Source organism: Alligator mississippiensis, chromosome 3 (assembly GCF_030867095.1).
Source record: "Alligator mississippiensis isolate rAllMis1 chromosome 3, rAllMis1, whole genome shotgun sequence".
NCBI classification, from domain to species: Eukaryota; Metazoa; Chordata; order Crocodylia; family Alligatoridae; genus Alligator; species Alligator mississippiensis.
The window spans coordinates 19296880-19310624 of NC_081826.1; the positions used below are offsets into that span (position 1 = coordinate 19296880).

Below are 13745 nucleotides of genomic sequence, written 5' to 3' on the forward strand. Positions count from 1 at the left end.
GCGTGGCTCTTCTCTGGACTCTCTCAAGCTTCTCCACATCCTTTTTGAATTGTGGAGCCCAAAACTGGACGCAGTACTCCAGCTGCGGCCTCACTAAGGCCGAGTACAAGGGGAGAATGACGTCCTGGGATTTGCTTGAGAAGCATCTATGGATGCAAGCCAGCGTTTTGGTCGCTTTACTAGCCGCAGCTTCGCATTGCTTTTGATCTCACTTTCATGATGTGACTCTAGCAGCACCTCTATTGAAGATACTGCCCTGGTAGACATTGATATTGCACCAAGGTGGGGATGGTGCCAGAGCTGTTGGGGCTGAAGCAGTTAAGTGCCAATTTGATAGCTTCTTTTTTCCTGCCTTCCTTTTGCTGAACCCCTTGAATGCTGTTCAAGAAAAAAACTGTTGTTGAAGATCTTAACAGCTAAAACAGGGCCTACCCAACAGATGCGTGAGACAAAACTCTACAAATGAACAATAAAGTACCATCACTCTTTATTTAATTTAGCTGAGGGTGCATATTTGGTTTGGGATCATTAACCCATGGCTTGCAGGGGACTGATTGCAAAGAATATTTAAAGAAAAATTAAACTTGGAATACATAAAACATCAATAATTTTTCCAAAATTGGCATAAATTCTGAAAAGGCTCAAATATAAATTCTGCAAACTTTGAATACCCCTAAAGTGGCATTATTTAATTTTCACACATAACAGTATTTTTAAATATTGTTTTGCCCCTACATCATTAATGTGTCAATGTTTAATTTCAAAAGGGTATCAAAAGAGACATTGGTTAAAAAAATATACATATTTTTGTTTTCACAGGAAAAACTGGTCATTGGAAATATTTATCAAATAATGTATTAAAAGTCTCTCCATTACTATTCTTCACAGTCCAAGAAACCAAGTTGGTTATGTTTATATACAGTTACATAATCTCATTGTTTGAAGATCTAGTCCCTTTATTTGTAAATGCTAAAGAAAAAAGTGAAATCTGTCATTGCTCTCCAATCTCTTGGCTACACTGATATATGGTCATTTTGGGCAAATCAAAATGAAAGAGTCATCCAAGGATATGTAAAGCAATCAAAAGAATCCTGGGGATAAAATAAAAATACGCAAGAGTAACAAAAGAAAGCATTATTAAAGATGATGTTGAAAAGAATACAGATTGACAGGAAAATGCATGTGACATGCTGCTGAGGAAAAATTTGATTTCCTACATATCTCTCAGTAATAAAGAAAATGTTCTATGGAAGTACTGAACAGAAAAAGCATGAAGTAGAATAGCAGCAAATGGTTTAAGTTGTTCACTCTTCAGTTTATTAATATTATCAACATTAATGGCTCATTCCATGCAATGAATAAAGTGAGGCAACTGCTCTCTGCCAGAACTCGCACGTATCTACCATAGGTTGATAGTTACTCATGGCTAACTGATTTTTTTAACTTAAACTGTAAAGGAAAACATATTTACATATTTATATGTACATTTACCGACAGGAATAAAATTAAGTTAAATCCTGAACAAAAGGGCTGGGTTTTAAAGAAGAGAATATAAAACAGTACTGAACAGTACGTGTCCAAAAGATTTTAAAGGCTTGGTGAGTTTCTCCATTCATTTTCCCCTAAAATGTATTCTTTCTCCAGTCATTTAAAATTTAGTAGGCTAAGTACTTCATTTCTGAGTAAACAAGTGGAAAAAGTACACAGCAAGCCCGGTAAAGTACAGCTCCACCACTGAAAAATGCCCGTGGCTTGGTGATCCAGGATTCTGACTTAAAGCAAAAATAAACAGCATACAGAGCAACAGCAAAGAAATGACCAATCAACACCATTGGTTTAGGAGATAACCTACACAGGAAAAGAAAATGGAAGACATTAATAAAGAAAAGTACACAGAAGTTTCAGTCTTACAAGCAGAACTGATTTCCTTGTGCACACTACTGCCTGATCTAGGCAGTGGCACTTTGCTGTCTCAACTGGAAAAAACTGGTCTAGCTTCAAACTGCTGTGTGTAAAATAATTCCTTCTAAAACACTGCTCAAGTGCACCATTGCTTCAGCTCCATTTCTGATGCACTCTTCATCTCTGCCTTCATCACTTCCCACGTAGATAATTGCAACTCCCTTTTCAATATCCTCTGCAGGTCCCAGATTTCATGACTCCAGTGCATGAGGATGCAGTTGCTCACCTTCTGACACGTTCAAAAAGCACTACCCTATGCCTGTTCATCTATTTCAGGATACTGTTTTTAAAAATCATCCAGGAACTCACTCCTCTGTTTTTATCCACACATCTAAGGCTGGTTGCTTTTGACACCTTTATACCATCTCAACTCCTAGTGGACAGACCAGCTCTTCTACCACCAAATCTTTAGCTACCCTTCAATTTTTCTGCCCTTGTCAAGGCATCGAAACTTTTCTTTCCACTTTTTTTACTGAAAATTTGTAACTGCTCAACAACTTTGGACATGGCTTCTATAAAAGGCACAGAACAAAAGTAAGATCTAATTCTGTAATTATATTTGTTAGTCTAGAACCCCTATCCATGCAGAGTCCCAAGGAGTGGGAACCAAGGTCAACATTAGTAGACCACAGTGTACGATCACAGCTATTCAGAAATACTGCATATATTATCTCCTAGTACAGCACAATAGTTATTTTGAAATCTTATGCAACTTACACAGACAGCAATCCAACTGGACCAGAGACACACTCTCCACCAAGTCTGAAGTAATGGAAACAGGCTTTCCTGAGTTGATGTAGAGAATCTACAAAATGAATTAAAATTACCTTCAATAAGAACTGAAAATACTTACCAGTAAACCAGGGGGTGATCCAAATTACAGTAAAGATAACAGTAGCCATTCCATTATTTATTTCTGTTACTTAGTTAAAACAATAATTTTACAAAATCTTTATAAGCCTGCAACAATACAGCAAATGAAGTTTATTTTGCAATGAGGATGCTTTGCACCAACGATCACTGAGCCACTTATGTTGACTGGTTTACAGGAGACATTAGCACCTTAACAATTATGGAGGTACAGTAGTCCAACACTGATGAGTATTCCTAAAATCTTTTGTAAATTATATATTTCTACTTAGACGGTTAGATGCTAACCATCACAAGCTGTGTCAGTGATACCTTAGAAAACCTAGACATGTTTAACTCCTGGGTTTTGTTTAAATTCGTAACCCTATACTTAACTAATGTGAGTATTTTAGCATGCATTTAGCAGTTTAAAAAAAATCACACCTTTAAACTGTTAACATGAAAAAATGCACTCAGCAGCAGTTTAAGTGTTCCAGTTGCAGTCAGTGGCAAAATGTCCACTGGATTCAGTAATAAGGTTCAGTCAGTTCTGGATGCTTTTGAAAATCCCACCCTAAATTTCCTCTGCTCAGTGTCAGCTATTTTAAAGTGCTCAAAAATATATCTGAAATTAGAAAGGTTTTTGTGTCTTAAAAAGCCTTCAAAATCCTAGTGCCTGAATACCTACACATGTACACACACCATTTACTAAGTTATAACAATCACAAAAGCTGTCTTTTATTTAACTGTCTTAAACTTACCATCTGTAGCAGCAAACAGTTCATAAAGGGCCTGAGCAAGAACATTCACTACAAAAGAATGAGACCTTTTTCTTGACCAGTAAAATGCATTTTTTGCCTGCAAACGAAAGAAACATTAGTATTTATGCCAGGATATATAGGAAAGTATTTAAGAATCTTCTAAACCGCTAAACAGATGATTTTCATTTCAAAGTCCTATTGATCCCTGCTGTCCTTTCTTCCTACTGATTTTTATACCTCTTCCCATTTCAAGGTAAAATTATTAACCAAATTGTAAGTCTGGCATCAGGCTGTTTAAAAAGCAATTAGATCTCCTCTTTCCGTACTTTTCTGTAGCAAATGCATCTAACTGCAAACTCATGCATATCTTTCCACTGTCGATCTAGGTCAAACTGGTGCATGGAACTTCTGCCCACTTCCCCTGTGCAGCCACTGGCCTGAGCCTGGGGGCTCTTCTTTTCATTCCCCCCTTCTCCTGCATTGATCTATTTTTTCCCTCCCCAGCCCCTTGCTCTCCCCCCTGCAGCCAGGGCTCTCAACCCCCATCCCACAAGCTGCTTTAGGTGCAGCCACTTTTATCAGCATTTGCTGCTGCCAGAGCTGAGCAAGTAAGTCCTGGTGGCGGGGAGGGGCAGGAGGGATAGGGTTGTAGGTTCCCTGAGGGGGCACCCCACTCCACCCCACCTGTTGGTCACACCTCCCCCCCCCACCCCTCTCAGGCTGTGCCTACCCCACCACCCACAGGTTGCGCCTGCCCTACCTAGCCCACTCAGGGTAACGCCTGCCCATCCTACTGCTTGTGGGTCATGCCTGCCCCCCCAACCCCGCCTGTGGGTTGAACCTACTTCCCCTATCCCTAATGGGTGGTGCCTGGCCCCACCACCCTGCCACCTCACCTGCAGACTGTGCCTGCCCCCCCCCCCAGCTGGTCCCTGGCTGCTCAACCCCTCACAGGTCTTGCCTGCCCCCACTACTAGTCATGCCTGCTAACCCTACCCCTCATGAGTCACACCTGCTTCCCCCATCCCACCCACAGGTCATGCCTGCTCCTCCTACCCCTCATGGGTCATGCCTGCTCCCCCCACCCCACCTGCGGGTTGCACCTGCCCCCCACATCCCAAACAAGCCTCCAATCCTTTCCAGCCTACTGGACCCCCAACCCCTACCCCCAGCTAGCCCCACTCCATTCTGACTTACCTGATATCAAGCAGCCATTTTTAATTGATTTAACCTCCCCCTAATGCCCCCAAATGTCTGTACTTAGCCAATGTGTGTACATCTTTTTAACTGAAATGTTCCTAGTGCCCAGCAACAATGCAGGCATGTCCCATCATATGCGCATTTAACTTGCGCAAATTCAACTATACGCGGGTGGGGAGGGAGGGGCTTGAGTCTGCACGCAGCGCTGCCGCTTACCTGGAGGCCCAGCCACCACCACACTGCCAGCGGTGACTGCCTCTGCCTCCAAAACCTCCCACCGCCACCATGGAGCCGTGCCCGAAGCCATGTGGCCAGCCACCAGGCGTGGTGGTGGCGGCCAGGCGGCACGCAGCCATCCCCACCACCACCCCGCGCTGCACCACTGCCACCAGCCGCGCAGCTCTAAGCGCAGCTCTGCGGCAGGAGGTTTTGGAGGCAGAGGCAGTCACCGCTGGCACGGTAATATGCGATTTCACTATACGCGATTTTCGCCTTTGTGTGCTGCCTTTAGAACGTAACCCCCGTGTAAGATGCGACATGCCTGTAGCAACAATAATCACATTCAACCCAAACTACAGGGGTAATTTAGAGATGAATGGTAACTTTGTACATGTAACATTCTGGACTTTGAGTTTACATCTCCTCCAAAAATCAGCACTGTCAGTAACACCAGCCCCTTAATATCACAATCATTACTGATTTAGCACTAATTCAGAGGCAAGAATGATACCTCCAAAACACAGCTATATCCTGTAGCACCTGTATCCTGAGTTAATGTTCCTACATTTCTTGAAGTTCTGCGTTAAGAGCTGTCTTTATTGTTCTTTAAAACCATCTCTTGAAATCAAGAGCAAACTGTTGATGGGCCATATCTACACCAAAAGTCCTTTAATAATATAGAAATAGCAGTACAGTATACCAGCAAATGACTCCTAAAGCAGATGCAACTGTAATAGCAAGCCATCCTCCCAATTTGTGCCCAATTCTCAACTGCCCCAGCCCCTACTTATATAAGATGTTAAGTAAAAGTCTGAAATTACATAAAGAGTCACCTATGCAGTGTACCAGAAAGCACTAACTCTACCTGCAGAACAGCAGAATCTTCATAAAGGTCTGGAATGTCCTGAAGCAAGCTTCTCCATATTTTAATGTCATTCAGAATAACACTCATTCCTCCACCTGTTAGAGGGTGCCTCATATTATATGCATCTCCCAAAAGGAGAACACCTAGGTGTGAAAGAAAACTACGGTCAAACTACACATGCCTAGTACATCACTTTAGAAATAAAAGACCTTTATTTCTCTTTTAAAATGTGCTGAGGCTCAGCCAAGAAGACATCCTACCATGAAAACCACCTGAATAACAACTCAGTATCAAAGTGGCTTCAAGAATTAATAATTGTTAATTAATTGTATTATTTATCGTTTTAATACAAGTATAATAATACTACAATGAATTATAATTACATTAGAATTAAATCATAAACTCTAGGTGTTGTGAACCCTCTGAGTTGCTGATATTACAGATGTAAATTAAACAAACTACCGCGTGAAACTGAATTTAAATAATACATGGTTAAAGTTTAACCTGAGAGGTGTTGACCAGCTTAAAAATGTGTCAAAAGGCATCACATCTGAAAATTTTAAACCTCAAGCACTACGTTCTAATAACATATAAGCCTCTCAAAATTATAGTGTTTAGAGGGGGTTATTCTTAAAACTTTTCTTGAAAATTTATTTTGAGAAATAGGAGCATGAGATTTCAGCCCAATTAACCTGTTAAAGCCCCCCTCCCCACCCCTCCACCCCCAAAAAGGAAACGAGGCACATCGACATGTTAATTAAAGCACTTTTGCTAATATGCATTAAATTTAGGACCTTCATTGAGAGGTACCAAAAAAAGGCACATTAGCCTATTTTAATGCACATTAGGCCTGTACGAATAGGGAACTATTCGATTTGGGTTTGGATTCAGACGATTTGGATGCTAGCAATTCGATTCGGAGCTCCAAATTGGTTTCCCACTTCGAATCGGCTGAATCGACTCCAACGCTTCGGAGCTGATTCGGAGATTCAGCCATAGGGTATAATGGGGAATCAATTAAACATCTATAACGTTGTTTTTTGTCCAATTTGGATGAAACTTGCAGGGGTGGTAGCCTCTGCTGAGAGCATGAAGCCTGCCAAGGTTCAAGGAGATAGATGCAGGGGTTTGGGGGAAACTCCACCCCAAATTCTTGAAAGCAAAACTCATGTCACATGTGTGTGTTAAGCCACAGCGGGGTCAAAACTGCAGGGATGGTAGCCCCTGGTGCAGCAAAACCCCCAGTTTTTCTTTTTTTTTCTTTTAAAATGCATTCCCTCCCCTTCCCCAACCATTTCTGAATTTTTTTTCCCCTCTCTATTCCCTATAGATAAGTATAAGTGAGCTAAGACATAGGATAAGCTTCAGCATTTTATTTTGGTAGCAAGTTCTATTTGTTTTGTTTTTTCTCCTTTATATTGTAGAATTATTATGTTTATATTGATTTTTACTGTTCTATATTACTATTTTACTGGTACTATATGATTAGGCCTACATATGTAAGTTAGCATAAGTCATGTCAAGTTTCCATTTTGTTTGTCAAGTCTCCATCGTGTCCCCAGGCCCGGTTGTGTAACTCATGACTCACACCTACCCCTCCTATGTAACTTGGTTCCTGCATGAATGAGGGTGCTTGAGAGACAATGGCAGTAGGTCTAAAAATAGCTCCCTCTGAATGACTGAACCATCAACACCAATACCTGGACCAACGACCCAGCCCTTGGAACCACCCTCAGCATTCAAGAAACAAAAGATGAGGCAACGCACCATTGTGCTAAGCTGCACATGCTCAGTAAGAACACCTGGAGCCCTCCAGGACAGGACTGGCCTTGTCTGGACAGGCCCTCCCCATCGGAGATTAGAGGTAGTCTGCCCCATAAAAGTGGTAGTGAAGACTGACTCCTTGGGACGCCCTCTCCATCTGGACCAGCACCATGCCACACCACCTATCCACCCAGAGGCCTTGCTGGCAGCCCCCCCTCTGGACAACACCTACTGGACAAGGACCCCTTTCCAGCCTGGATAGGTAGCTATCACCCCCCACCCTCTCTTCAAGCAAGGACTTGGACTCTGCTTCTCTTCCCTACCTGGACTCCAACCCTTCCACTGAGTCTCTTTCTCCTGCTGCCATTTTGTGTGTGTGTGTGTGTGTGTGTGTGTGTGTGTGTGAGAACCAATAACTTCATGGGGCTGTGTAGTGTTTTATCTGTTTAATAAACCTGTTACTTAGACAAAAACCCAACTTGGGGTTTCAGTTTCCTGACTGTTTTCTCCTTGCCAACATTTATCTGCTCCCCCCTCCCCCCTTAGTCTCTAAGCTGTCAGCCTGTTTCCAGCCCCAAGCTCCCACGTTTCTGCCTCTCTCTCTCTTTCCTGGCTGTCTCTTCCTTTCCACCACTTATTTGCTCCCCCCCAAATATCTCAGCTGTCTGCCTCAGTTTCCAGCCCCAATCTACCTTAAGTAAACCCAAGCCTCAGTTCCTCAGCCAGCTTCTCTCTCTAGTCCACTGTTTCTAATTTCAGTTCTGGCAACTTTCATTCCCTACACTTTAATTCTCTCTCTCACCTTAATCTTCCCCCAAGTAACCCAGGTACCCCAAGCACACACATATATACCGTGCCATCCAAGTTAGAAACTTACTTATGTGTAAGTGGGTTGTATGTGTGAACTGGTGTGTGTGTGTGTGTGTGTATGTCATTATATGATATATGAATTAGTGATCTGTGTACGTGTACTGAGTGTGCGGGTATGGACAATTGATTTTTGTCTAACTTCTGGGGTATATAGTGTATGTGCTTGAACTGGCATGTGCCAAGGCTGGCTTGGTTGTGTATGTGCCTGAGTTGGTAGTGTGTGTGTGTATGCACCTAACTGATTTGTGTGTTTGTACATGTGCAATTGTGTCATACCCTCCTGTCTAACAGCACAATATTAAGATCCTGCAAGTTGGCCTGACCCCACAGGGCAACACTGGTGAAGCCTGCCAAGTTTCAAAGAGATAAGTGCAGGGGTTTGGGGGAAACTGTACCTCGAGCTGTGGACAAGCAAAACCTCAGCTAGACGTACAGGGCCCCAGAACTCAGACTCCCCCTGCACCAATCTCCTTGACAGCTGGCAGGCTTCATGGCCACAGCAGGGACCACCAGCCCTGCAGCTTTCACCCTGCTGCGCCTTAACACACACAGTATCACCCATGTCACGAGTTTTGCTTGTCTGCAGTTTGAGGCACAGTTTCCCCCAAACCCCTGCTCCAATCTCCTTGAAACTTGGCAGGCTTTGTGGCCTCAGTAAGAGCTACCATCCCTGAAGTTTGCACCCTACTGGGCTTAACACACACACGTAACACGAGTTTTGCTTTCAGAACTTTGGGGTGAAGTTTCCCAGAAACCCCTGCACCTATCACCTGGAAACTTGGCACACATCATGCTCTCATCAGAGGCTACCATCCCTGCAAGTTTCATCTGAATCAGCCAAAAGACAAAGTTCTAAATATTTAATTGATTATACCCTATGGCCAAATCTCCAAATCTTTTCTGAATAGATTCGGAAGCTCTGAATCGATTCAGAAAGCCTAAAGCTTCCTGTGATTCAATTCGGATTCGTAGATTCGGCTTCCGAATCATCTCTGAATCCGAAACACGATCCGAAGCTTTGCACAGCCCTAATGCACATTAGTGAAAGCACGTTTTTGTGACACTTTAATGCGCATTAAAATAGGCTAACACACATTAAAACACACCAGGATGTCTTCAAATAAACCAGCTGTTAACCTTAATTCTAAGTATCAATACTAGTATGCTGCTAATGGGTGCTCAACATGCACACACACACACAAATATGTTTAAACTTACCATTTTCACAATAGATAAAACAAACACGACTGGGCAAGTTGTCCTTAAAACATACAAAAACATTTTTTGTTCTTACTGCCCAGTACATACCTCTTTTGTTGACTGGCGAAGGAGGTAGGAAGCTTGCTGGCATGGTCCTCAAACGATCATTCTGAACAGCTATCAGGAACGGTTCTTTTAAATGTTCTGAAATTAACAGACTATTTAGTTACCTGATTTATACAGGGTCCTCAAGTTAAATAACTGGCAAAGAAGCAACCATAATCTCTTGGGGTTGTAAACTTTCCAAGTTGCCGACATTACAGATGTAAACTGAACTACTTCTTGATATTGTGAATTTTTAAGTAATAGAAGGTCATGGTACAATCCTTTCTGCCACTAATCCCAATTGAGTTGACTGAGAACTGAGGATACCTAACACCTCACAAAAATAAGGAAGCTCATCACTCAGGATGCTGTACAGATCAGGCAAAAATTCTGTACTAGCAATAATTCTAGCATTTTAGTCAGAATGGACAACACATTAGGTTGTCCACATTAAACCTGTTGATATCAAATGACTCTATACTGATACCACTAACGTCACTGCCAAAATTCCCAGTGACTTCATTGGCACAGGATCAGAACCTAGAATAATTACTAAGGCAAAACATCGAGGGATATCCAAGGCAGGAAAAAAGGGTGCAGTGAATTCCCTCCTTCAAATATGAATGCTTACAATCATTTCCAGATGAGCCAAAAGAAGTTCTATTTCAGGGAGACTAAATCTTACTATTCTAGCTCTGCCTTCACCAATAGCAACTGAAAATCCCAAATCAGCCTCTAAATAGGCTGAAATGGACAAATGCATATCTAATTACTTCCCCTAACATCTACAGAAAAACATATAGCTACTTCCAAAATTTCAGTTCTACTATTGCATTTACATATGCAGACTATATGATGTCCTACCTAGTAACAAAAATATTACTGAAGAAATATCAATGCTGTTTAGTAATGCCCAGAATCCATCAAGAATGTGGAAGCTGGCAGATAAAAACAGAAGACTATTTGAGGTGTGAAAAGAATAATCAAGCAAAAAGAAACACAAGTACTAGAGAGCTAGGAAATACAAAGGCAAGATAAAACCACCACACGTCATTCACTCTTGTCCTTTTAGGGCTGAAAAGTAGGGGTGGACCGATAAAGATTTTTTGGGCTGATACCAATGGCTGATTATTGACCAGCCAGATCGGCCGATACTGATCTGATTCCCAACATGCAACCTAGCAGCTTAAAGAGCAGTGTCCAGCTGGTAAGTCTGTTGGGTGGAAGAAAGGTGGGGGAAGGAATGGGTATCGGGGGTACAGATCGAGGCTACCAGATCAGGTGATGGTAGTACTAGGAGGAGGAGCTACAGCCACCCCAAAAGTCACCATAGCCCCCACTCTCAGTACTGCCACCCCCCACCCCGCCCCCGCCTGCCCTGAGCGCAGCCCAGGCCCAGCCCCCCCTGCTGGGGAAAGCCCAGCATGGCCCCAGCCCTGAGCATGCAGCAGGCAGCCCACCCTCACCCCGTGAACAGATCTAGGGTACACGTGCTCCCCATGCCTCCCCAAGGGTGTGCGCAGCGGCGGAAGCCACCCCCCCACCGTGCCCTTCGGACAAGGTGTAGCTCCATCCCATGCCGTGCCTGTGCAGCGCCTGCCCCTGCTCTAGTCCCACTCCTCCCCACACCACAGGGGCTCGATCTGCCCCCCCATACCCTTTCCCTCCCCCACGCCCCCCTGACTTACCAGCTGGACACTGCTCTCCAAGTTGTCAGGCTACGCTCCTGGCTGCATGCATGCTGCGGCTGCACACATGCACATGGCATTTAATTGATTACATTATCAGCCAAAAAAGTTGATTGCCAATAATGTCAATTTTCCTTTTATCGGTGCCAGTACAATGTGGACCTATATATTGGTGCACCTCTACTGAAAAGGCAAAGGTTAAGCACCTGGAAAACCAAGTGTTTCAGAGTTAAAAGTGCCACCTTCCACATTCCAAGATCACACTAGCTTTAGGGCTTGTTGCCCAAGCCACATCTGCCAGCTTACAGCTCCTCTCCTTGGTCTCACAACTGTTTTCATCCCAAGAGCAGAGTCACAGTCTCTAGACAACCCAATTTATATGGCAGGCAGGCCTAGAGCAGCTTGAGAAAGTATTTACTAGCAGTCTTAGACCGGCAAACGCTCCTAATGTAGGGGCAGGTTATATCATGAAAAAAGAAACGACAGCTGGAAGAGCTTCTACCAGTTTCCCCAAGTGAAATAAATTATAACTGCAAAAGCACATTCATGTACATTCATCTAAACTACAGCTAGTGCCAAAGATGGCTTAATACTTATAGATAAATACTTCAGCAACAAATAAAACTCACACAATTTGGTAAACTATGTATTACAATTCTGAAGAATATAAATACAAAAATCTTACCAGGTAGCTGTGGAAGTATTTTCTCAGTCATGTACTCTCTGATATTTTTTGGCATTTCTCCTCGAATGTCAACAAGCACTCGAGTCTCATTTGAAGAAATCTGGTAGACTAGTACTGGACTAGGATTAGCTAAAACAAGTTCAGCGTGATTCGCTTTAAACTGTGGTGCATCCTTAAAAAAAAGGAAAAAAAGGATTAGTAAAAGAGTGAAAGAATGCCCTCTTACAGAATCATTTCCTGATATGCTTTAAATTCCATTATATCCAAAACAGACTCTCTCATTAAATTTTATGTTAACACTATCTGTATAACCATTTTTATAAAACTGCAATTAATGTGGTACAGTTTCACAAACAATGTTTACTTGGTTTCATTGCATTTGACAATTTTAATATTTATTAAACGGTATAATAGGTTATATAGTTCATTTAATCTTTCGTTTTTATATTTTAGCATATTTGTGTACATATACAATACACGTCACTTTAGTGTTTTTTCCATGGGATTTATTTTCAAATGAACAGGAGAGAGGCAAGAGGAAGCAGATGTAATTATGCTTTCTACTATAGGCACCAATTCAGGAAAGTACCCAAGCAGCTGTTTAACTTTAAACAGACTAGAAGACTCATCAGCTATTCATATACTTTAAGTTAAGCATGTGTTCAAGAACTTCTCAGATCAGAGCCATAACCAGTAGTGCATAATTTTCAAATGCTTGTAACTTTGTTAAATCAAAATTATTTTTGTTAAACCAAATAAAGAAAGTATTCATTATGAACTATGGGCCGCGTGTAGACGAAACAGAGGCCCTAAATTGAAGTTGTGGATTTTAAAAAACACTGCTTCAGTTTAGGGCTGATTAAACCCCCATGTTGTGCACACACCTGCACACACTTACCTGCCTCTCCAGCGGGGAGGGGAGGACGAGCTGCTGGTGGGCGGAATGGTCCCTATGCTGGGGGTGGTAGGGAGGCTAGTGCGTCCGTCCACAGCAGTGGCAGCCCCCGCCCCAGCTGCACTCGCCCACAGGCACCTGGCTCGGGCAGTCCCAGGGGGCACCGCAGATGCAGAGAGAAGCACCAGGTCCCCATGCAGTTCAGGCAGGCAGTCAGGCTCCAAGGGGGAAAAAAAAAAGATCAGGCTCGCCGCTTTTCTTGGGCAGAGCCTGCTTTCCCAGGCTGCTGCCAGGCTGCCTGCAGGGCTTCCTACAGAGCCGTGGAGCTGCAAGGAGCCCGGCGCTTCGCTCCGCAGCTGTAGGGGCAGCAAACTAAAACTCCTGGAAGGAGTTTTAGTTTGCTGCGCCCCAAGTAATTTAAGGTGCATTACGCCGCTGAATTTCTACACTGGCTGGAATTAATGCACAATATACAGCCAAGGTGTGCAAAAACCACACCATTAAAACAGTGCAAAAGCTTTTAGCCCACTTTAAAGCATTGTGCACACATGCCTCTCGTTTCATCTACACACGGCCATGGACACCTTTTTTATTTATTTATTTTTTTAACTGAAATCACTACACATGTCTACACTGCAAGGAAGTGTTAGCCCGGCTTGGCTACTGTGTGTTAACTAACTTG

At 43.0% G+C, this 13745-nt stretch overlaps 1 protein-coding gene across 1 annotated transcript in view; it reads right to left on the reverse strand.

Moving 5' to 3' along the window:
- Positions 1-470: 470 nt before the first annotated feature.
- The window catches only part of SQLE (squalene epoxidase), a 29068-nt gene continuing 15793 nt past the window's right edge, over positions 471-13745 (reverse strand). The window contains exons 6-11 of the mRNA XM_006278145.4: positions 12169-12340; positions 9799-9894; positions 5857-5999; positions 3573-3669; positions 2680-2767; positions 471-1848 (exon numbers count right to left, since the gene is read on the reverse strand). Of these exons, the coding sequence (XP_006278207.2) occupies positions 1656-1848; positions 2680-2767; positions 3573-3669; positions 5857-5999; positions 9799-9894; positions 12169-12340 (789 nt within the window). The 3' untranslated portion in view covers positions 471-1655. The remainder of the gene's footprint in view (positions 1849-2679; positions 2768-3572; positions 3670-5856; positions 6000-9798; positions 9895-12168; positions 12341-13745) is intronic.